The sequence below is a fragment of the Oncorhynchus clarkii genome, chromosome 2 (assembly GCF_045791955.1).
Source record: "Oncorhynchus clarkii lewisi isolate Uvic-CL-2024 chromosome 2, UVic_Ocla_1.0, whole genome shotgun sequence".
NCBI lineage: Eukaryota > Metazoa > Chordata > Actinopteri > Salmoniformes > Salmonidae > Oncorhynchus > Oncorhynchus clarkii.
In genome coordinates this window covers 91,166,911-91,191,154 of record NC_092148.1, presented here as the reverse complement: position 1 = coordinate 91,191,154, position 24,244 = coordinate 91,166,911, and the positions used below count along the sequence as shown (strand labels likewise).

The window sequence follows — 24,244 nt, the reverse complement described above, 5'->3', positions numbered from 1 at the left end:
AGAGTTGATAGGTAATTGTCTGTCTGTCTGTCTGTCTAGTAGGTAGAGTTGATAGGTAATTGTCTGTCTGTCTGTCTGTCTGTCTAGTAGGCAGAGTTGATAGGTAATTGTCTGTCTGTCTGTCTGTCTAGTTGGTAGAGTTGATAGGTAATTGTCTGTCTGTCTGTCTAGTTGGTAGAGTTGATAGGTAACTGTCTGTCTGTATGGACAGTATGTGTCCCTACTGTACGAATGATAGGGAGAGACTATACAGACAGTAACCCAAAGAAGCATAGTTGCTGTAACTGTGGTAAACTGTGTTTACCCAATCAGCTGCTCAGCTCACCCTGATGTCAGTGGCGTCTCCGTGACGGATGTGGCTGGCCCAGGTGGATGGTTCACTGTTGCTCTCCAAGTAGTGGTGGATCTTGAGCACGCGGTCCATGGTCCCCGGCTTCGACACCCCACCGCCCAACCCAGCATGGTGGTTCAGGTTGGGGTCCAGGTACGCTGACGCCATGCTTCCTTTGGTGGGGGCTAGCTGTCTGTCATATTCTGAAGGTAGAGAGACAGAGGGGAGAGAAAGAGAGAGAGAGAGAGAGGAGGGATGCAAAGAGAGAGATAGGGGAGGGAGAGGTAGAGAGAGAGTGAGAGATAGGGGAAGTAGAGATAGAAAGAGAGAGAGAGGAGGGATGCAAAGAGAGAGATAGGGGAGGGAGAGGTAGAGAGAGAGAGAGAGCGAGAGATAGGGGAAGTAGAGAGAGAAAGAGAGAGAGAGGAGGGATGCAAAGAGAGAGATATGGGAGGCAGAGGTAGAGAGAGAGTGAGAGATAGGGGAAGTAGAGATAGAAAGAGAGAGAGAGGAGGGATGCAAAGAGAGAGATAGGGGAGGGAGAGGTAGAGAGAGAGAGAGAGCGAGAGATAGGGGAAGTAGAGAGAGAAAGAGAGAGAGAGGAGGGATGCAAAGAGAGAGATAGGGGAGGCAGAGGTAGAGATAGAGAGCGAGAGAGATAGGGGAGGTAGAGAGAGAGAGAGAGAGAGAGGAGGTAGAGAGAGAGAGAGAGAGATAGAGGCGGTAGAGAGAGAGATAGAGGAGATAGAGAGAGAGAGAGAGAGAGAGAGAGAGAGAGAGAGAGAGAGGAGGTAGAGAGAGAGAGAGGGGGAGAGAGATAGAGGAGATAGAGGTAGAGAGATATAGGAGGTAGAGAGAGAGAGAGAGAGAGAGAGAGAGAGAGAGAGAGAGAGAAGGCTTCAGGTGAATTCCCACTAGACGACTGTGTAACTTTCTCACCATAATAAATTCATCTGTAATCAGTAACAAAAGTGGACTGGAGAGAATAGAACAGACAAACGGACGGCTGGACAGGCTGACAGATAACAGTGAGGTCTGCAGGTTGAAGTGGACTGAGCTGGGCTTGCTACAGTAGGCTGGCCAGACAGCTGGGTGGCTTTGGAGAGTGAGCAGGGAGCAGCACTGTCAGAAGCACTGCCAGCATTACAACAACCCTCCTCACGAACCACAAACTGGGGCCATTATACATAAGCTGTTTGGATTGTGGTAGAAACAATCAGGGGTGAAATTTGGGGTGTGTGTGTGTGTGTGTGTCTGTGTATGTGTGTGTGTGTGTGTGTGTGTGTGGTAATAGGTACAGCCAAGACAGTACCGCTGTGCTTGTTAAAACATGGCTTTTCTAGTGTTTTGGAAAGACTGACCCAGAGCAGCTCAGTGACATTCCTCAGCCTTCCTGACTGTATCTGCTGTTGGTAACATCACTAGAATAGAGCACCACAGGAAAACCTGCCCTTAACACCAAAAACACACACATTCTCAGATGGCGACCTCTTCGATGGTACTTTCTGGTAACCCGGGCAGAACACATGTATGAAGACAGAGGTAAATATCCTAACTCTTGACAATCAGTCAGACAACATTGAAGCAATGGAGATCAGTACAGACACAACTGGTCCATTTGAGCCCACGACTGGACAACTTCCTTTCAGAGTTGATCTTTAATTAACTCCTGTCAAACTCAATTCAAACACTACTATTCTGATCTAACACCAGCACAGCAACAACAGTCCAATCAGTCACTCCTCCTACCTTTACTGATGAAGGGCCAGCAGGTACACTCCACTGTAGAGTTCCGTTGTGACAACATTAGTGCTATAGCAACAGCACACTAGGTTACCCAGTAGAATATGTCCACTAGATTACCCAGTAGAGTATGTCCACTAGGTTACACAGTAGAGTATGTCCACGAGGTTACACAGTAGAGTATGTCCACGAGGTTACCCAGTAGAGTATGTCCACGAGGTTACACAGTAGAGTATGTCCACTAGGTTACACAGTAGAGTATGTCCACGAGGTTACACAGTAGAGTATGTCCACGAGGTTACACAGTAGAGTATGTCCACTAGGTTACACAGTAGAGTATGTCCACGAGGTTACACAGTAGAGTATGTCCACGAGGTTACCCAGTAGAGTATGTCCACGAGGTTACACAGTAGAGTATGTCCACGAGGTTACACAGTAGAGAATGTCCACTAGGTTACCCAGTAGAGTATGTCCACGAGGTTACCCAGTAGAGTATGTCCACGAGGTTACACAGTAGAGTATGTCCACGAGGTTACACAGTAGAGAATGTCCACTAGGTTACCCAGTAGAGTATGTCCACGAGGTTACCCAGTAGAGTATGTCCACGAGGTTACCCAGTAGAGTATGTCCACTAGGTTACACAGTAGAGTATGTCCACTAGGTTACACAGTAGAGTATGTCCACTAGGTTACACAGTAGAGTATGTCCACGAGGTTACACAGTAGAGTATGTCCACGAGGTTACACAGTAGAGTATGTCCACGAGGTTACACAGTAGAGTATGTCCACGAGGTTACACAGTAGAGTATGTCCACGAGGTTACACAGTAGAGTATGTCCACGAGGTTACCCAGTAGAGTATGTCCACGAGGTTACCCAGTAGAGTATGTCCACGAGGTTACACAGTAGAGAATCGACAGGTCCATGGGATTTCTTCTTGGTTTCTTCCAGGCACAAACACACTTCTTCTTACCCACACATTCCTCTCTCTCTCTCTCTCATACACACACATACAAAGTGAACAACACATTCACGTCTTTCCTGTCCAGTCACGTCACATCCTGGTTATCACAATGCGTCCTGTCCGCTCAGGAGCCACAGTGAGTCATCACTCCTGTCTCCTCACACGGCACAGAGCTCTTCCTGGTTGAGAAGAGGAGAAGCCTGTGCTGTGATCAACATGTCACTGCTGTTTCATGGTAGAGCTCTTCCTGGACTGAACTGAGGGGGCGAGGCCAGAGTCCTCCAGCTCCACAACACAACACAGTCCTGTGAATAATGTGAATGCTGTGAACAGTCAGGCTGCTAGCCTAGCCTAACTCCACCGTGGCTGCTGTTACCCAGGCAAGACAGAATGAAGTTCAGTTCCACAGGAAGAGAGAGGCAGGCTGTGATTGGCTTGGTGACAGACGGAGTTGAGTAAACAAGGCGTGCTTAGTGGGAGCCCAGCCAACATGGTGGATTGGATGACAGGAGGGCCGGCCTGGGAGGACAACAACATGGTTGATAGGAGGATAGGAGGGCCGGCCTGGGAGGAGTCAACATGGTTGATAGGAGGATAGGAGGGCCGGCCTGGGAGGACAACAACATGGTTGATAGGAGGATAGGAGGGCCGGCCTGGGAGGAGTGAACATGGTTGATAGGAGGATAGGAGGGCCGGCCTGGGAGGACAACAACATGGTTGATAGGATGACAGGAGGGCCGGCCTGGGAGGAGTCAACAACATGGTTGATAGGAGGACAGGAGGGCCGGCCTGGGAGGAGTCAACATGGTTGATAGGAGGATAGGAGGGCCGGCCTGGGAGGAGTCAACAACATGGTTGATAGGAGGATAGGAGGGCCGGCCTGGGAGGAGTCAACAACATGGTTGATAGGAGGATAGGAGGGCCGGCCTGGGAGGAGTCAACAACATGGTTGATAGGAGGATAGGAGGGCCGTCCTGGGAGGACAACAACATGGTTGATAGGGGGGCCGGCCTGGGAGGACAACAACATGGTTGATAGGAGGATAGGAGGGCCGGCCTGGGAGGACAACAACATGGTTGATAAGAGGGCCGGCCTGGGAGGACAACAACATGGTTGATAGGAGGACAACATGGTTGATAGGAGGACAGTAGGGCCGGCCTGGGAGGACAACAACATGGTTGATAGGAGGATAGGAGAGCCGGCCTGGGAGGAGGAGTCAACAACATGGTTGATAGGAGGACAGTAGGGCAACAACACACAAACCTTTGTGAATGTGAGGAAAGATTGTCAATTATACTGACAAGATAGTCAAGCGACCGCTCTAACAATGGAATTTTTATTTATTAATATATATATAAAGATATTTTTTTCTTCTAACACTGGAAATACATGTCCTCAAAGACAGATCAAAGACCTGATCAGGTAGCAGCACCATTTAGATGGAAGATACACATGTGAACAATAGGGCATAGAGATCGATAGAGGACTCATCTTTGTATCTGTGCCATTAAAATGTCTGTGACAGCCTCAATGGTGCTGCCCATACTATCTCCATTTTAAAGTAGTACATTTTCTTATTTTTCATTGGTTGATTTCTACCAACTCATAGGAATCCCCACCCAGTTGACTACTTTAAAATGGTGGAAGCCCTCAACGACAACGCTAAAACGGGTTATATCCATGATGACTCCTCTATCCATCTCTATGACAACAGGCACAACTCCGATGTAAAGTAATTTTTTTCAAAGATGACAAAAAGCCACGTGAGTCCACATATCAGTGCATTCATTCGTATCAACCTAACCATTACAAAATGTAGTAGTCAGTCTGTCAGTAGTCAGCCAGTCAGTAGTCAGCCAGTCAGTAGTCAGTAGTCAGCCAGTCAGTCAGTAGTCAGCCAGTCAGTCAGTAAGTCAGTAGTCAGCCAGTCAGTAGTCAGCCAGTCAGTCAGTCAGTCGTCAGCCAGTCAGTCAGTCAGTAGTCAGTCAGTAGTCAGTCAGTCAGTAGTCAGCCAGTCAGTAGTCAGCCAGTCAGTAGTCAGTCAGTCAGTAGTCAGCCAGTCAGTAGTCAGCCAGTCAGTCAGTAGTCAGTCAGTCAGTCGTCCGTCAGTAGTCAGTCAGTCAGTAGTCAGCCAGTCAGTAGTCAGTCAGTCAGTAGTCAGTCAGTCGTCCGTCAGTAGTCAGTCAGTCAGTAGTCAGCCAGTCAGTAGTCAGTCAGTCAGTAGTCAGTCAGTTAGTAGTCAGTCAGTCAGTAGTCAGTCAGTAGTCCGCCAGTCAGTCAGTAGTCAGTCAGTAGTCCGCCAGTCAGTCAGTAGTCAGCCAGTCAGTCAGTAGTCAGCCAGTCAGTCAGTAGTCAGTCAGTAGTCAGCCAGTCAGTCGGTAGTCAGCCAGTCAGTAGTCAGCAGAGCAGGCACAAGGACAGTGATGAGGGGGAAGTATAGCCTAGCCTATCTGCTGACTCTGCTAGTTTACAGATTGACCTACAGTCACCTCTAACTGAGATACTCTCGCACGCACACACACACACACACACAAGAATCCTTTCATAGAAGACAAAGTTATACCTGCCGGGAAACGTTTATGAGATTAGCCGACTTGACAAAATGCCTCATCATACTGACAAAGCTCCTTGAGTGAACCTACTGTATGGAAGAATGATAAATGACTTCATGTCAAACATCTTTAAGGTTTAACACTCTTAAATAGACCTACTAAATAAACCTTTTGTCAACATTATCAGGAACTTTCTAGCATGTATGTCTACTGACTGCCTCAGCCAATTCCCCTACTATAGTTTCTGAAAGACCTGTTACCAGGTTAGGGTAATCATTATAGGACACAGACGGACACACACATCCCTTGTAGTGACTGAGAGGCTGGAGGGCCAGTAGACTAGGAGATGAGAGAGATGGTTAACAGGGGTGATACAGACTCCCCAAATAACACCCATCTGATTGTAAGACTGACATATATGTCTCAATTACTGTACATGAACTCACTCTGGGTTATCCCATGAAGACTATCAGCCTGATAATAACAGGCTGCTAATAGGATAATAGGATAATAATAGTCTAGTTGTTATCCCTCAGGGTTAAACATGACAACATTGTTTCCTCGTTATTTCAACTCAATCCAACATCAATCAAAATACTTGTTTATTCGATGTTGACATCAGGTCATTGCCGTAGGATGTTTAGTTATCAAATTAATTCTTCATTTCCTTGTAGTATGGACAAAGCTTGGTATATAAGCTTAGATAATATAATCAATAGAGTAGCCCACTGTCTGTCTAGCTCGTGAGAGTCTTGACCTCATTACTCTAGTTGTACTGTAGTCTCATCCTAAAGAGATTGTGTAACAGTGTCTCGTGGCTCAGAGGGATTGACTGTGGGACTGCAGTCTTCTCTCTAGGTTAGTTATTGACAGTAGTCTGAGCCCACATTGGCCAGAGCAACGCTGCTATAACAACACGTGTCAATTCCAATGAAAGTCAACCAGCACTTCATCAGCACTACTGAGCAACCATAGACTTCTGTTCCACTGTTTCGCTGTGGTGAAGAAAAACATGGCCTTTTTCCCAACTCACAGAGGGCCCATTCAGCAGCTAGGCCAGGCTATCTCCAGGGAGGGCCCGTTCAGCAGCTAGGCCAGGCTATCTCCAGGGAGGGCCCATTCAGCAGCTAGGCCAGGCTATCTCCAGGGAGGGCCCATTCAGCAGCTAGACCAGGCTATCTCCAGAGAGGGCCCGTTCAGCAGCTAGGCCAGGCTATCTCCAGGGAGGGCCCGTTCAGCAGCTAGGCCAGGCTATCTCCAGGGAGGGCCCGTTCAGCAGCTAGGCCAGGCTATCTCCAGGGAGGGCCCGTTCAGCAGCTAGGCCAGGCTATCTCCAGGGAGGGCCCGTTCAGCAGCTAGGCCAGGCTATCTCCAGGGAGGGCCCGTTCAGCAGCTAGGCCAGGCTATCTCCAGGGAGGGCCCGTTCAGCAGCTAGGCCAGGCTATCTCCAGGGAGGGCCCATTCAGCAGCTAGGCCAGGCTATCTCCAGGGAGGGCCCGTTCAGCAGCTAGGCCAGGCTATCTCCAGGGAGGGCCCGTTCAGCAGCTAGGCCAGGCTATCTCCAGGGAGGGCCCATTCAGCAGCTAGGCCAGGCTATCTCCAGGGAGGGCCCGTTCAGCAGCTAGGCCAGGCTATCTCCAGGGAGGGCCCATTCAGCAGCTAGGCCAGGCGATGTAACGCAACTTACTGTGAATGTGAACAATAATGAAAACAAAAGTAAAATACTAAAGTATGCAAATGAAATAGGAACTAGATTTGGAGGCATGTGAGTACATTTTCTACCGAGAGGAAGCGTTCAATTCAAACAAGCATGGTGCAAGGAAGAGGGACAAGCTGCAACTGGACACCTGTACAGTTATCTTAAGGTACAAACACACACACACACACACAAGTGTATACACACACACACACCACACACACACACAGACACACACACACACAAAAGTCAATATTTCTAAGAAGGTAAAGAATGCATGGTCTTAAAACCTTGGTTAGAGAACATAGACATGTAGAACAGGACTGTTAATTCTAGTCCTGAAGGGAAAGGACCTCACCCAACTGCTTGCTGTGCAGCCGATGGATTCATTTCATTGGTCTACTCTCACTAGGGGGAATCAGGTCTGGTATCCACTCCTGTCTGAACATATAGACTATTTGATTTATTCCTTATTTTACCAGGTAAGTTGACTGAGAACACATTTTCAAACACAGCAACAACCTGGGGAATAGTTACAGGGATGAATGAGCCAATTGGAAGCTGGGGATGATTAGGTGGCCATGATGGTATGAGGGCCAGATGGAGAATTTAGCAAAGACACCAAGGTTAAGACACATACTCATACAATAAGTGCCATGGGATCTTTAGTGACCACAGAGAGTCAGGACTAGGGTTGCACATTTTGGGGAATATTCAGAGGTGGAAACTTTCCATGGGAATTAACGGGACAATATGGGAATTAATGGGGATGAAAGGAAATATATGAAAATTAATATGAATTCCATTTAAATGTAAATGTTTTTTGCATTGGATATATTTACCATATCATATGGAGACAGAAACATAAACCTTTTACCTTGTCATAAGTACACACACTGCAATTGTAAATTATTAAATTCTTCCAATAGAAATAAAAAAAACAATTTAGTTACGAATTGAACTATAATTAAATGAGTTGACTCTTCACATGGTATGATTTCACTGAACAACAAAAGAAAGGGAATATCTAATGATCCCCAATGATCCATCGCATCTCCCAAAAATGTTCTCAACATACATCTGTAAAATGATAGTCTAGAAAATAAAGCTTTGGTTGTCTTCCTCTCAGGCTTCCATGTCTTCTCCCTGGACCTCCTCAATGTCCAACTCTTGAACATCAGACTCTGAGGCCTCATGTTCACTGTCCCTTTCCAACCTTGTTGGGGATGGCTCGTTGTCAGACTCAAAAAGCCTCAAATTTGCCTGGATGGCCACCAATTTTTCAACCCTTGTATTTGTCAGCCTGTTGTGTGCTTTGGTGTGTGTGTTCCCTACCAAGAACCAGATGCGCTCTGAGACGGCTGATGTTGGTGGGATTTGGAGGATGATGGAGGCAACAGGGGAAAGAGTCTCAGATCCACATAGTCCCTTCCACCAGGTGGGTGATGAGATATGTTGGCACGACTGCCATATTGCATCTCCATCCCAAAGCCCTTGCACTTCGTCAGACTGCCAAGAACCTTGCCCTCCTCCAGGCCAAGGTGGTGAGACACAGTAGTGATGACACCATAGGCCTTGTTGATCTCTGCACCAGACAGGATGCTCTTGTCAGCATACTTGGGGTCCAACATGTACGCTGCGGCGTGTCTGGGCTTCAGGCAGAAGTCTTCACGCTTTTTGATGTATTTCAGAAGTGCAGTTTCCTCTGCTTGGAGCAACAGTGAAGTGGGCAGGGCAGTACAGACTTCTTCTCTTACATCTGCAAGCAGAGTCTGAACATCAGACAGGATGGCAATGTCTCCCTCAATCCGTGCAATGGCTACTGCTATAGGTTTCAGGAGTTTCAGGCTGCTTACCACTCTCTCCCAAAATCCCGGAGGATCCTCTTGATGGGGCTGTCCATATCGGCAGACTGTGATATGGCCATTTCTTGGAGAGACTCCTTCCCATCCAGGAAACTGTCAAACATGATGACAACACCACCCCAACGGGTGCTGCTGGGCAGCTTCAATGTGGTGCACTTATTCTTCTCACTTTGCTTGGTGAGGTAGATTGCTGCTATAACTTGATGACCCTTCACATACCTAACCATTTCCTTGGCTCTCTTCTGCCTTCAGCTCATCTGCAATGTAGAGGCCGGTGTGTCTGTGCTCTTGTAGAATACTGGTTGAGGGGTGGAGATGATGTAGTTAATTATTTCTTGCCCACGAACATTTGACCACCCATCAGAGATGATTGCAATACAGCCTGCTTTCTCTATGATTTGCTTGACCTTCACTTTAACTCTGCATCTAGAAAATAAGTAGATAAAGCATGTCTGGTTGGAGGGGTGTATGCTGGACGAAGAACATTCAGAAATCTCTTCCAATACACATTGCCTGTGAGCATCAGAAATGAACCAGTTGCATACAGCTCGAACAAGACATTCATCAGCATTTCTCTGACTACGTTCCTCCATTGAGTCAAAAAAACTTCTGATTCTAGGAGGACTGTGAGCGGTTGATATCGATAAGGTGTCTGATTCATCATTTCCACCTCGAATAGAAGTAGAGGGACTTTTGTCAGAGGTTGCTTGTTGTGAGCGCAGAAGGAACTTTATGCACTTCGTCGTGTATTGGATCTGTTGTGGCGGTACGCAAATTGGGAGTGGGTCTAGGGTGTCTGGGATGATGGAGTTAATGTGGGCCATAACCTTCCTCTCAATGCACTTCATTATTAAAGAAGTAAGTGCTACAGGGCGGTAGTCATTGTGGCGTGAAGCCTAAGAGTTCTTGGGAACAGGAATGATGGTGGTCAGTTTAAAACACATAGAAATATAAAAAAAACATAGACTACCCACCCCAACTCACGCCCTGAACAACCTAACACAAAGACATAAAAAGGACGTGACAGTGTCCTTTAATGCTGTTGCATCTCACATGTTTCATTGACCACAACATTCTCCAGCTGAAAACTAAGCCTTATCTTTTAATGGCTTTGAAATCTCTTGCTTTGACCAAGAAATGTTAACAAAACACCACAGATCAGTGTGACTGATTGGGGGTGGGGTGGTGTGTGTGTGTGTGTGTGTGTGTGTGTGTGTGTGTGTGTGTGTGTGTGTGTGTGTGTGTGTGTGTGTGTGTGTGTGTGTGTGTGTGTGTGTGTGTGTGTGTGTGTGTGTGTGTGTATACCCGTGTGTTTGTGTGTGGGGACAAGTGAGTCACAGTACACAATCTGATTTGATCCATTTGGCCCCAACGGCATTACCATGAACCAAGGGCTCAAACAAAACCCCTCCTTCTACAGTACAGTAGAAATGATCACATCATGTCCAGTACATGGAGCACCATACCTTCACCATCACCATCCTTTACTGTGGAGTTAGTGCTCAGGGTACAACACCTGCTGCCTCTGCAGCCTGTATGGTCACATCCCAAACAGCACCCTATTCCCTACATACTGCACCTATGAGCCCTGGTCAAAAGTACTGCACTCTATAGGGAATAGGGTGACAATTAGAACGCATCCAGTATCTATCCTATAGCCTGTGGGGACCGAAGCGGTTTCCCACTGACTCTCTCCCGCAGTCCCACGGCTCTGCTCTACACTCCTACATCCTCATTACGACCTGCTACTGATGGAGCTACTTCCTCCCTGGATTAAAGCTTCCTTTCCTCTCATCCTCTGCCTACTGTACCAGCTCATACAGAACTATCCAGCCCCCCAAAAAAACTACATCAAGGCTTTGCCTGGGTTTAATATATGCTGCGTTTACACTAACCCTGGAGGATGCAGTTAGAAGGAGAGCCAGAGCCTCTAAATAGATGAAGACAGAAGGGAAGACTTCCCCAGTGTTATTCTTTTCTGGCTTTTCTAAAGCACCAGGACTCATGATAGATACTGGTATCCAGGGAGACAGTAAAGCAGCTGCCACCGCTGCTGTTTCTGTTTCTGCTGATGCTTCTTCTGTTTCTGCTGCAGGTTCCCTTTCTACTGCTGCTAGTTCTGTTTCTACTGCTGCTAGTTCTGTTTCTACTGCTGCTAGTTCTGTTTCTACTGCTACTAGTTCTGTTTCTACTGCTACTAGTTCTGTTTCTACTGCTGATAGTTCTGTTTCTACTGCTGCTAGTTCTGTTTCTACTGCTGATAGTTCTGTTTCTACTGCTGCTAGTTCTGTTTCTACTGCTGATAGTTCTGTTTCTACTGCTGCTAGTTCTGTTTCTACTGCTGATAGTTCTGTTTCTACTGCTGCTAGTTCTGTTTCTACTGCTGATAGTTCTGTTTCTACTGCTGCTAGTTCTGTTTCTACTGCTGCTAGTTCTGTTTCTACTGCTACTAGTTCTGTTTCTACTGCTACTAGTTATGTTTCTACTACTACTAGTTCTGTTTCTACTGCTACTAGTTCCGTTCTGTTTCTACTAGTTTTGTTTCTACTGCTACTAGTTCTGAATCTGTTTCTACTGCTACTATATCTGTTTCTGTTTCTACTGCTACTAGTTCTGTTTTTCTGATTCTACTGCTACTATTTCTGTTTCTGATTCTACTGCTACTAGTTATGTTTCTGTTTCTACTGCTACTGCTGCTAGTTCTGTTTCTACTGCTACTAGTTATGTTTCTACTGCTACTGCTACTAGTTCTGTTTCTGTTTCTACTGCTACTAGTTCTGTTTCTGTTTCTACTGCTGCTAGTTCTGTTTCTACTGCTACTAGTTCTGTTTCTACTGCTACTAGTTCTGTTTCTGTTTCTACTGCTACTAGTTATGTTTCTACTGCTAGTGCTGCTAGTTCTGTTTTTACTGCTGATAGTTCTACTGCTACTAGTTCTGTTTCTTTGCTACTGCTACTAGTTCTGTTTCTACTGCTGCTAGTTCTGTTTCTACTACTGCTAGTTCTGTTTCTACTACTGCTAGTTCTGTTTCTACTACTACTAGTTCTGTTTCTACTGCTACTAGTTCTGTTTCTACTACTGCTAGTTCTGTTTCTACTGCTACTACTTCTGTTTCTACTGCTACTAGTTCTGTTTCTACTACTGCTAGTTCTGTTTCTACTGCTACTACTTCTGTTTCTACTGCTACTAGTTCTGTTTCTACTGCTACTAGTTCTGTTTCTACTGCTGCTAGTTCTGTTTCTACTGCTGCTAGTTCTGTTTCTACTGCTACTAGTTCTGTTTCTACTACTACTAGTTCTGTTTCTACTGCTACTAGTTCCGTTCTGTTTCTACTAGTTCTGTTTCTACTGCTACTAGTTCTGAATCTGTTTCTACTGCTACTATATCTGTTTCTGTTTCTACTGCTACTAGTTCTGTTTTTCTGATTCTACTGCTACTATTTCTGTTTCTGATTCTACTGCTACTAGTTATGTTTCTGTTTCTACTGCTACTGCTGCTAGTTCTGTTTCTACTGCTACTAGTTATGTTTCTACTGCTACTGCTACTAGTTCTGTTTTTCTGATTCCACTGCTACTATTTCTGTTTCTGATTCTACTGCTACTAGTTATGTTTCTGTTTCTACTGCTACTGCTGCTAGTTCTGTTTCTACTGCTACTAGTTATGTTTCTACTGCTACTGCTACTAGTTCTGTTTCTGTTTCTACTGCTACTAGTTCTGTTTCTGTTTCTACTGCTGCTAGTTCTGTTTCTACTGCTACTAGTTCTGTTTCTACTGCTACTAGTTATGTTTCTGTTTCTACTGCTACTAGTTATGTTTCTACTGCTAGTGCTGCTAGTTCTGTTTTTACTGCTGATAGTTCTGTTTCTACTGCTACTAGTTCTGTTTCTACTGCTGCTAGTTCTGTTTCTACTACTGCTAGTTCTGTTTCTACTACTGCTAGTTCTGTTTCTACTACTACTAGTTCTGTTTCTACTGCTACTAGTTCTGTTTCTACTACTGCTAGTTCTGTTTCTACTACTGCTACTACTTCTGTTTCTACTGCTACTAGTTCTGTTTCTACTACTGCTAGTTCTGTTTCTACTGCTACTACTTCTGTTTCTACTGCTACTAGTTCTGTTTCTACTACTACTAGTTCTGTTTCTACTGCTGCTAGTTCTGATTCTACTGCTGCTAGTTCTGTTTCTTTTTCTACTGCTATTAGTTATGTTTTTGTTTCTACTGCTACTAGTTATGTTTCTACTGCTAGTGCTGCTAGTTCTGTTTCTACTGCTGCTACTTCTGTTTCTACTGCTGCTAGTTCTGTTTCTACTACTACTAGTTCCGTTGCTACTACTACTAGTTCTGTTTCTACTGCTAGTGCTGCTAGTTCTGTTTCTACTGCTACTAGTTCTGTTTCTACTGCTGCTAGTTCTGTTTCTACTACTACTAGTTCCGTTGCTACTACTACTAGTTCTGTTTCTACTACTACTAGTTCCGTTGCTACTACTACTAGTTCTGTTTCTACTGCTACTAGTTCTGTTTCTACTGCTGCTAGTTCTGTTTCTACTGCTACTAGTTCTGTTTCTACTACTACTAGTTCTGTTTCTACTACTGATAGTTCTGTTTCTACTACTACTAGTTCTGTTTCTACTACTACTACTAGTTCTGTTTCTACTACTACTAGTTCTGTTCCTACTACTGCTAGTTCTGTTTCTACTGCTGATAGTTCTGTTTCTGTTTCTACTACTACTAGTTCTGTTTCTACCTACTAGTAGTTATGTTTCTACTACTACTAGTTATGTTTCTACTACTACTAGTTATGTTTCTACTGCTGATAGTTCTGTTTCTGTTTCTACTACTACTAGTTCTGTTTCTACTACTACTAGTTCTGTTTCTACTACTACTAGTGCTGTTTCTACTGCTGATAGTTATGTTTCTCCTACTACTACTAGTTCTGTTTCTACTGCTGATAGTTCTGTTTCTACTGTTGATAGTTCTGTTTCTACTTCCACTACTGCTGCTAGTTCTGCTGCTACTGCTGTTGCCTGGGCAGTTCTCGCTCTACCTGGCCTAGTTATTCAACAGCTATCCCCTCTCCTCACAAGAACACTAATCACAGCCCTGCCCGACACTTAATCAGTTCAAGACTAATGGGAATTCACCCATCTGCTCCGTAATATGTTCAGGGGACAGACAGCAGTCCTCCTGTAAGTCAGTGCTCAGCAGTAGTCAGCGTTTCCCAGCTCCGGTTCTCCAGTACCCCCACCAGCACACATTTCTGTTGTAACCTGGGACAAACATACCTCATTCAACTCCTTTAGGGCCTGATGATTAGTTGAATCAGGTGTGCTTGTCCAGGGCTACAATAAAAATGAGGACTGGAGTTGGGAAACCCTGTGTTAGATGCTGTACTGATTACTTTCACAGCCATGGATGACTTAATAACCACCGTGGCTTGGTTTGTTGTGGTGATCAGATGACAGAAGAATACCTCTGTCTCTATGGCAACCTACGGTACAGTGCTATTGGGGCATTGCCATTCAGCGCACCTGACGTCTTGGCATGGTATAGTAGGAGAGGCAGCAATAATACCTGCATAAAGCAGGGCATGGCAAATCACATTCATCTCTAACTATAGCAGAGTTCTGGGAATTAGCATTCAGTCAGTGTAGCCTTAAATCACATTCATATTCATCACACATCCAAACACAGCCATCATCAACAGAAAGACCTCTAAAAAACACTGAGATGAACACTGGTTAAAAGGCTCTAACTAGAAGCACCTAGTGTGCATAACATATCTGCTGTGTGTACACAGTACATACTTGGGAGTGGAGGGTGTTGAGCATAAACACAGGCGCCCCGGGCCCAGCATAGGGGGATGCAGCCACTCCTCTCCATGATGGCCGCAGCAGCGCCTGTCTTTCTATCCCACCACCAGACCCTGAAGCCTGAACCAGCCCCAGGCTCCCTGACCCTGTCCCCTTCCACAACCGCATAGAGGCCAGGCCAGGCTGCTGCTTCTTCCTCTGCCCCTGAGGACCCCGGCACAGCCCCTCTCCGCTCCTCACAGCCCCTACCGCTGCCCCCCTCGGACCCGATCACACAGCCCTGCCTCAGGGGAGAAAACTGTGGGGTGAGGAGGAGAAGACGTCAAGGGAGCAACTCAGTGAAATCCTCAAGAGGTTTTAATCCTAACATCCACCTTGCCTGACAGACAGGCTGTTTCCGGGTCAGAGGTGTTTGGTGTCACTCCAAGAGGGAGTGAGAGAGACAGAGACAGAGATAGAGAGAGAAAGAGAGAGAGAGAGAGAGAGAGAGAGACAGAGACGGAGACAGAGAGACAGAAGATCAATATGGGACAGGTCTGTGTTGTCAGCTCCTTATCTTCCGATTCCTCTTCAGATCCCCTCAGCGTTGGCTTCCAGCCTCTAAATAAATCCCTCTGCGTGCCTCTGCACAGCCTTGTAAATTAATCAAGCCCGGGAGGCAGCTGACTTGGAAAACAGTGTAGTAGAAGACAAAGAGGAGGCAAAAAACCAAAACAATCCTTCAGTTAGTTCAGCACTACAACCGCCTGTCTACTCCGATGTGACAGCCTTGTAATCCAGGACAAGCTGCTGCTGCTGCTGCTGCTGCTGCTGTTAAACCCTGCTGCCGAGTCGGCTGTGTCAGGAGGGAGTGTGAGCTGGGTTTGTGTGTGACTCAGAGAGAGAGAGAGGTAGAGGTAGGGAGAAAGTGAGGGAGGCGGGAGGCAGGGTGGGAGGAAGGGAGGAGAGAGAGGGAACCTCATTTAGGGAACTACACTCAGCTCTTCTCCTGTTTACAAAATGGACAGCGGCTGTTACATCCAGGGTCATGACTAGCGTTCAGTTCATTAGCAAACAATATCTCTTCTTCCTCCTCCTCTTTCTCCTCCTTACAACAAGGTCTGCCCCTATGCCTCTGGCTATCAATCAAAACATGTCCCTCCCTCTCTCATTTCCTCCCTTCTTCCTCTCTTCCTCTCTCCTGTATGCTTTCCATTTGCAGCATTCCATTTTCCTCCAAGGTGTAGACAGGTGAGGAATATTGATGACGTTACATAAGATGTTTTCAGTGATATGAAAAGTAACTCTGCAATGCTCTCACCATCCTAGTGAATGTCTGGGATCAGATACTGGATCTGTGGTGTGATGAGGTCACAGCTATCTCCCTGTCTTAGTGGCAATGAAGCCTTTTGATTCCACCAATCACAGAACAGAACAGAGGTTCTATGGAATAACGTCATAATGCATGAATTAGGCCTAGACTATTACATACACAAGCAGTTCTAAACCTGCTGCAAAACACAATGGTATCATCAAGCTTTGATAATTTAAATCAGCCGGGGGGGCCAAATGCATTCCATGGGGGGCCTAGCGTCTCCTAGACAACCAGGTGAGGAGAGTTCCTTACTAATCAGTGATCTTCCTTAGTTCATCAATCATGTACAACGGGGGAGTGAAAACCCCCTGACACTTGGGGAATGAGTTTGACAGATGATTGACCCAGAAAACGATAGTTTGATGTGTTTAGTCACTCCACTCAATTGAAACTCTGTGAACAGACAGACGGCCTGGTTTGTACCCACTGACTACCTCAACAGCTCTACAGGATGGTGCTGTTCTATAGTTCTCTCCAGCACAGACTCAACCTACATTATTCACTATAGAGAGGAGAGAGATCTGGTTGTCATTGGGTTCTTTCACAGTATAGGCCTTCTGTCTATAGTACATCCTTTTTCCACATGCACCCAGTATAAATTGAATTCAATCAATTCCTCTCCAGGTGTGCTACATCAATTCCTAATTTTCAGCGAGCGCATTAACACACTTTAAGGCTTCATCCAAAAAGGCACCCTAGTCCCTTTATAGTACACTACTTTAGATCAAGGCCCATAGGGCTTTGGTCAAAAGTAGTGCACTATATAGGGAATTTGGGACATAGTGTGAGACCAACAAAATGTTTTAATTGCTGCAATTACCATGACAATTATTCAAGATGTCTGTAAAACTAGAGAAGAACAAATAACAATATTAATTGTGGCTGTGAATCACCCCGACATGAAAACAACAAACCTAATCAAGAGACAAATCTCACTCTACTCATTACACACATCACACACAGGCAGTTCTATGGTCCCTTTAAACATTCACAAGTGAGTGTGTGTGTGTGTGTTTTGCAACATGTTTTTCTGGGCCTGTAGCTGAAACAAAGAGAGAGTAGATTGCACCTGCCATGAACAGCTTTCATTATGTAACCAAGCAGTGATTTATCACAGCCAGATCTAGCCTAGCTCTCCACAAACTAAAACCTTCCACTAAATCACACTAACCTCCAAGCAACGCCAAGGTGCTGCAGCATTGCTTTCTTCAAGCGGAATACAGATGCTTCAAGCCTGTGTGTCTGTCTACCTCAAATCAGACACAGAACCAGGGACACCATCCATTCACATAAGAGGCCAAAACAACACTACATAACAAGGTGATAAAAAACGATTTCAAGTGTTCATAACAATCGGAAATCTGTATTTTTGGACACCGATTTGGCCGAAAAAAGAAAGAAAAAAATGACACCTTTATTTAATCTTTATTTAACCAGGCAAGTCAGTTAAGAACACATTCTTATTTTCAATGACGGCCTAGGAACAGTGGGTTAACTGCCTGTTCAGGGGCAGAATGACAGATTTGTACCTTGTCAGCTCGGGGAATCAATCTTGCAACCTTACTGTTAACTAGTCCAACACTCTAACCACCTGCCTCTCATTGCACTCCACGAGGAGACTGCCTTTTACGCAAATGCAGTAAGCCAAGGTAAGTTGCTAGCTAGCATTAAACTTATAAAAAAGAATCAATCAATCAATCATAATCACTAGTTAACTACACATGGTTGATGATATTACTAGTTTATCTAGTGTGTCCTGCGTTGCATATAATCGATGCGGTGCGTATCGTTGCTCCAATGTGTACCTAACCATAAACATCAATCTTCTTAAAATCAATACACAGAAGTATATATTTTTAAACCTGCATATTTAGCTAAAAGAAATCCAGGTTAGCAGGCAATATTAACCAGGTGAAATTGTGTCACTTCTCTTGCGTTCATTGCACGCAGAGTCAGTGAATATGCAATAGTTTGGGCCGCCTAATTTGCCAGAATTTTAAATAATTATGACATAACATTGACGGTTGTGCAATGTAACAGGAATATTTAGACTTATGGATGCCACCCGTTAGATAAAGAAAGAATAAACGTCTTGTTTTCGAGATGATAGTTTCGTATTTCTGTGTGTTATTATGTTATAACTAAGTCTATGATTTGATAGAGCAGTCTGATTGAGCGATGGTAGGCAGCAGCAGGCTCGTAAGCATTCATTCAAACAGCACTTTCGTGCGTTTTGCCAGCAGCTCTTCGATATGCTTCTGCACTATTTATGACTTCAAGCCTATCAACTCCCAAGATTAGGCTGGTATAACCGATGTGAAATGGCTAGCTAGTTAGCGGGGTGCGCGCTAATAGCGTTTCAAACGTCACTCACTCTGAGACTTGGAGGGGTTGTTCCCCTTGCTCTGCATGGGTAACACTGCTTCAAGGGTGGCTGTTGTCGATGTGTTCCTGGTTCAAGCCCATGTAGGAGCGAGGAGAGGGACGGAAGCTATACTGTTACACTGGCAATACTAAAGTGCCTATAAGAACATCCAATAGTCAAAGGTTAATGAAATACAAATGGTATAGAGAGAAATAGTCCTATACTTCCTATAATAACTACAACCTAAAACTTCTTGCCTGGGAATATTGAAGACTCATGTTAAAAGGAACCACCAGCTTTCATATGTTCTCATGTTCTGAGCAAAGAACTTAAACGTTAGCTTTCTTACATGGCACAAATTGCACTTTTACTCCAACTCTTTTTGCATTATTTAAACCAAATTGAACATGTTTCATTATTTATTTGAGGCTAAATTGATTTTATTGATGTATTATATTAACTTAAAATAAGTTTTCATTCAGTATTGTTGTAATTGTCATTATTACAAATAAATAATAAATAGGAAAAAAATCGGCCGATTAATCGGTATCGGCTTTTTTTGGTCCTCCAATAATCGGTATCGGCGTTAAAAAATAAAATAATCGGTTGACCTCTAATATGAACCCTGGTAAAAGTGTCGGTATGTACTGTATAACTGATGCAGGATGGTTCATACTCTGTTTATACTGCACCCCATTCAAGAGGACGTCAGTCTGTCAGATGATACCGGCTTTTGGTGCAGTTATCCAGTCTAGGCCAGGCCACGACTCTCCAATACTGCTGACTGACTATGGATCAACACAACCAATTAGCTGGATGTTATTTAACTGTACACAACTAACCACTTAACCTGTCTGTCCTCACAGCCAGCTCCGTCCTAACCCTGTGAGTACAGAGAGAATTTAGAGATGTTTCCACTGATAGTCTGTCGCAACACACTCGCACAGGGAACATGACTGCCTCCGAGCCCTAGATATCAGCTTAGAAACCCCATTATGTCTAGAATAATGGGCTCCAGCTCCATACATACATACAGTGCCTTCAGAAAGTATTCATACCCCTTCACTTATTCAACATTTTGTTGTGTCGCAGCCTGAATTCAAAATGGATTCAACCGACTTCCTCTCACCCATCTACACACAATACTCTATAATGACAAAGTGAAAACCCTATTCACACCCTTGAGTCAATATCTACCAGAATCACCTTTGGCAGCGATTACAGCTGTGAGTATTCCTGGGTAATCCTCTAAGAGCTTTGCATACCTGGACTGTACAATATTTACACATTACATTATTATTTTTAATATTCTTCAAGCTCTGTCAAGTTGGTTGTTGATCATCGCTGGACCAGGCTGGTCACAAGAAAGAGCCTTCGATTTGGGACATGTGAAGGATGTGGGTATATGCCTTTGTTGGAGCTACATAAATAAATAAATAAATAAATAACACTAAAAAATAACCCAATGGCACAAGGCTCTGAGCCTGAGCACACTGCTTAGACCCCTGCGCCACGGCAGTTCACAATTCTCTCACAAGGCTCTGAGCCTGAGCACACTGCTTAGACCCCTGCGCCACGGCAGTTCACAATTCTCTCACAAGGCTCTGAGCCTGAGCACACTGCTTAGACCCCTGCGCCACGGCAGTTCACAATTCTCTCACAAGCAGGGAGAGAACTTGATGATACTGAATGAAAAAGGCACATTTACCCCTTGAGTTGTTTCTGTTTAAACCCTGTAAACACACGGAATTACCCTGTAAACACATGAAAATAACTCTGTAAACACACAGAATTACCCTGTAAACACACAGAATTACCCTGTAAACACACGGAATTACCCCTGTAAACACATGAAAATAACTCTGTAAACACACAGAATTACCCTGTAAACACACGGAATTAACCCTGTAAACACACGGAATTACCCTGTAAACACACGGAATTAACCCTGTAAACACACGGAATTACCCTGTAAACACACGAAAATAACTCTGTAAACACACAGAATTACCCTGTAAACACACGGAATTAACCCTGTAAACACACGGAATTACCCTGTAAACACACGGAATTAACCCTGTAACCACACGGAATTAACCCTGTAAACACACGGAATTACCCTGTAAACACACAGAATTACCCTGTAAACACACAGAGTTACCCTGTAAACACACAGAATTACCCTGTAAACACACAGAATTACCCCGTAAACACACGGAATTAACCCGTAAACACACGGAATTACCCTGTAAACACACGGAATTAACCCTGTAACCACACGGAATTAACCCTGTAAACACACGGAATTACCCTGTAAACACACAGAATTACCCTGTAAACACACAGAGTTACCCTGTAAACACACAGAATTACCCTGTAAACACACAGAGTTACCCTGTAAACACACATAATTACCCTGTAAACACACAGAATTACCCCGTAAACACACAGAATTACCCTGTAAACACACAGAATTACCCCGTAAACACACGGAATTAACCCTGTAAACACACGGAATTACCCTGTAAGCACACAGAGTTACCCTGTAAACACACAGAGTTACCCTGTAAACACACGGAATTACCCTGTAAACACACAGAATTACCCTGTAAACACACAGAGTTACCCTGTAAACACACAGAATTACCCTGTAAACACACATAATTACCCTGTAAACACACAGAGTTACCCTGTAAACACACAGAATTACCCTGTAAACACACAGAATTACCCTGTAAACACACAGAATGAATGGGTCAAAAATGTACGTTCATCCAATTACGGCAATTCCGAAGTGAAACTATGAGAACAGGCTGTGCTAGCCAGCCATGTTGAGGTCTTGCCATAGATTTTCACGCCGATTTAAGTCAAAACTGTAAGTCTGGTGAGAAATTAAATAGCTATCAAACTGGAAGAGATTTTCATTCCTTCATTCCTTTGCAGAGATGTTTACTGCAACTAATACTGATATTTTCCAATTGATCATTTTCTCCAGTACATGTTGTTCAAACAATTAAATATTGATGAAGAATCAGAGAGAAATGCTGATTGCAGGAGATTGCAGGAGATGAAGACAGCCCCATCATGCCTTTAGCTTCAGCCATGGGTCCCCTCCAGGAAGCTAACAGAGTCACATAGCTGTATGTACTGTATAGGGAACAACATGTGGAATAGCTGTATGTATTGTATAGGGAACAACATGTGGAATAGCTGTATGTACTGTATAGGGAACAACATGTAGAATAACTGTATGTACTGTATAGGGAACAACATGTAGAATAGCTGTATGTATTGTATAGGGAACAACATGTGGAATAGCTGTATGTACTGTATAGGGAACAACATGTGGAATAGCTGTATGTATTGTATAGGGAACAACATGTGGAATAGCTGTATGTACTGTATAGGGAACAACATGTGGAATAGCTGTATGTATTGTATAGGGAACAACATGTGGAATAGCTGTATGTACTGTATAGGGAACAACATGTGGAATAGCTGTATGTACTGTATAGGGAACAACATGTAGAATAACTGTATGTATTGTATAAGGAACAACATGTAGAATAGCTGTATGTATTGTATAGGGAACAACATGTAGAATAGCTGTATGTACTGTATAGGGAACAACATGTGGAATAGCTGTATGTACTGTATAAGGAACAACATGTGGAATAGCTGTATGTATTGTATAGGGAACAACATGTGGAATAGCTGTATGTATTGTATAGGGAACAACATGTAGAATAGCTGTATGTATTGTATAGGGAACAACATGTAGAATAGCTGTATGTACTGTATAGGGAACAACATGTAGAATAGCTGTATGTATTGTATAGGGAACAACATGTAGAATAGCTGTATGTACTGTATAGGGAACAACATGTAGAATAGCTGTATGTATTGTATAAGGAACAACATGTGGAATAGCTGTATGTATTGTATAGGGAACAACATGTAGAATAGCTGTATGTACTGTATAGGGAACAACATGTAGAATAGCTGTATGTATTGTATAGGGAACAACATGTAGAATAGCTGTATGTATTGTATAGGGAACAACATGTAGAATAGCTGTATGTATTGTATAGGGAACAACATGTAGAATAGCTGTATGTATTGTATAGGGAACAACATGTAGAATAGCTGTATGTATTGTATAGGGAACAACATGTAGAATAGCTGTATGTATTGTATAGGGAACAACATGTAGAATAGCTGTATGTACTGTATAGGGAACAACATGTAGAATAGCTGTATGTACTGTATAAGGAACAACATGTAGAATAGCTGTATGTATTGTATAGGGAACAACATGTGGAATAGCTGTATGTATTGTATAGGGAACAACATGTAGAATAGCTGTATGTACTGTATAAGGAACAACATGTAGAATAGCTGTATGTACTGTATATTGAACAACATGTAGAATAACTGTACGTATTGTATAGGGAACAACATGTAGAATAGCTGTATGTAATGTATAAGGAACAACATGTAGAATAGCTGTATGTATTGTATAGGGAACAACATGTGGAATAGCTGTATGTATTGTATAGGGAACAACATGTAGAATAGCTGTATGTATTGTATAGGGAACAACATGTAGAATAGCTGTATGTACTGTATAAGGAACAACATGTAGAATAGCTGTATGTACTGTATATTGAACAACATGTAGAATAGCTGTACGTATTGTATAGGGAACAACATGTAGAATAGCTGTATGTACTGTATAGGGAACAACATGTAGAATAGCTGTATGTACTGTATAAGGAACAACATGTGGAATAGCTGTATGTATTGTATAGGGAACAACATGTGGAATAGCTGTATGTATTGTATAGGGAACAACATGTAGAATAGCTGTATGTACTGTATAGGGAACAACATGTAGAATAGCTGTATGTACTGTATAAGGAACAACATGTGGAATAGCTGTATGTATTGTATAGGGAACAACATGTAGAATAGCTGTATGTACTGTATAGGGAACAACATGTGGAATAGCTGTATGTATTGTATAGGGAACAACATGTAGAATAGCTGTATGTACTGTATAAGGAACAACATGTGGAATAGCTGTATGTATTGTATAGGGAACAACATGTGGAATAGCTGTATGTATTGTATAGGGAACAACATGTAGAATAGCTGTATGTACTGTATAGGGAACAACATGTGGAATAGCTGTATGTATTGTATAGGGAACAACATGTAGAATAGCTGTATGTATTGTATAGGGAACAACATGTAGAATAGCTGTATGTACTGTATAAGGAACAACATGTAGAATAGCTGTATGTACTGTATAGGGAACAACATGTAGAATAGCTGTATGTATTGTATATTGAACAACATGTAGAATAGCTGTACGTACTGTATAGGGAACAACATGTGGCATAGCTGTACATACTGTATAGGGAACAACATGTAGAATACAATCTGTCTGCACTCATCTAGAGCAAGTCTAGGTGCAGTTTGTCCTTTTTCTATAATAACTGCACACACTCAACCAGCACTTCACACATAGCATTAATAACTTTAAATGACAGAATCTTTACT

At 43.7% G+C, this 24,244-nt stretch overlaps 2 protein-coding genes across 2 annotated transcripts in view; both read right to left on the bottom strand.

Moving 5' to 3' along the window:
- Window positions 1-24,244, bottom strand: part of LOC139378532 (focal adhesion kinase 1-like) — a 128,030-nt gene that overhangs the window by 88,807 nt on the left and 14,979 nt on the right. The window contains exon 3 of the mRNA XM_071120794.1: window positions 326-534. Coding sequence (XP_070976895.1) covers window positions 326-534 — 209 coding nt within the window. The remainder of the gene's footprint in view (window positions 1-325; window positions 535-24,244) is intronic.
- Window positions 8,410-24,215, bottom strand: LOC139418880 (dynein heavy chain-like). Its single transcript, XM_071168649.1, has 4 exons — window positions 24,209-24,215; window positions 22,206-23,338; window positions 15,073-15,258; window positions 8,410-8,547 (listed from the first exon to the last, which is right to left on the bottom strand). Exons 1-4 carry the CDS (start codon window positions 24,213-24,215, stop codon window positions 8,410-8,412), a joined length of 1,464 nt encoding a protein of 487 aa, XP_071024750.1.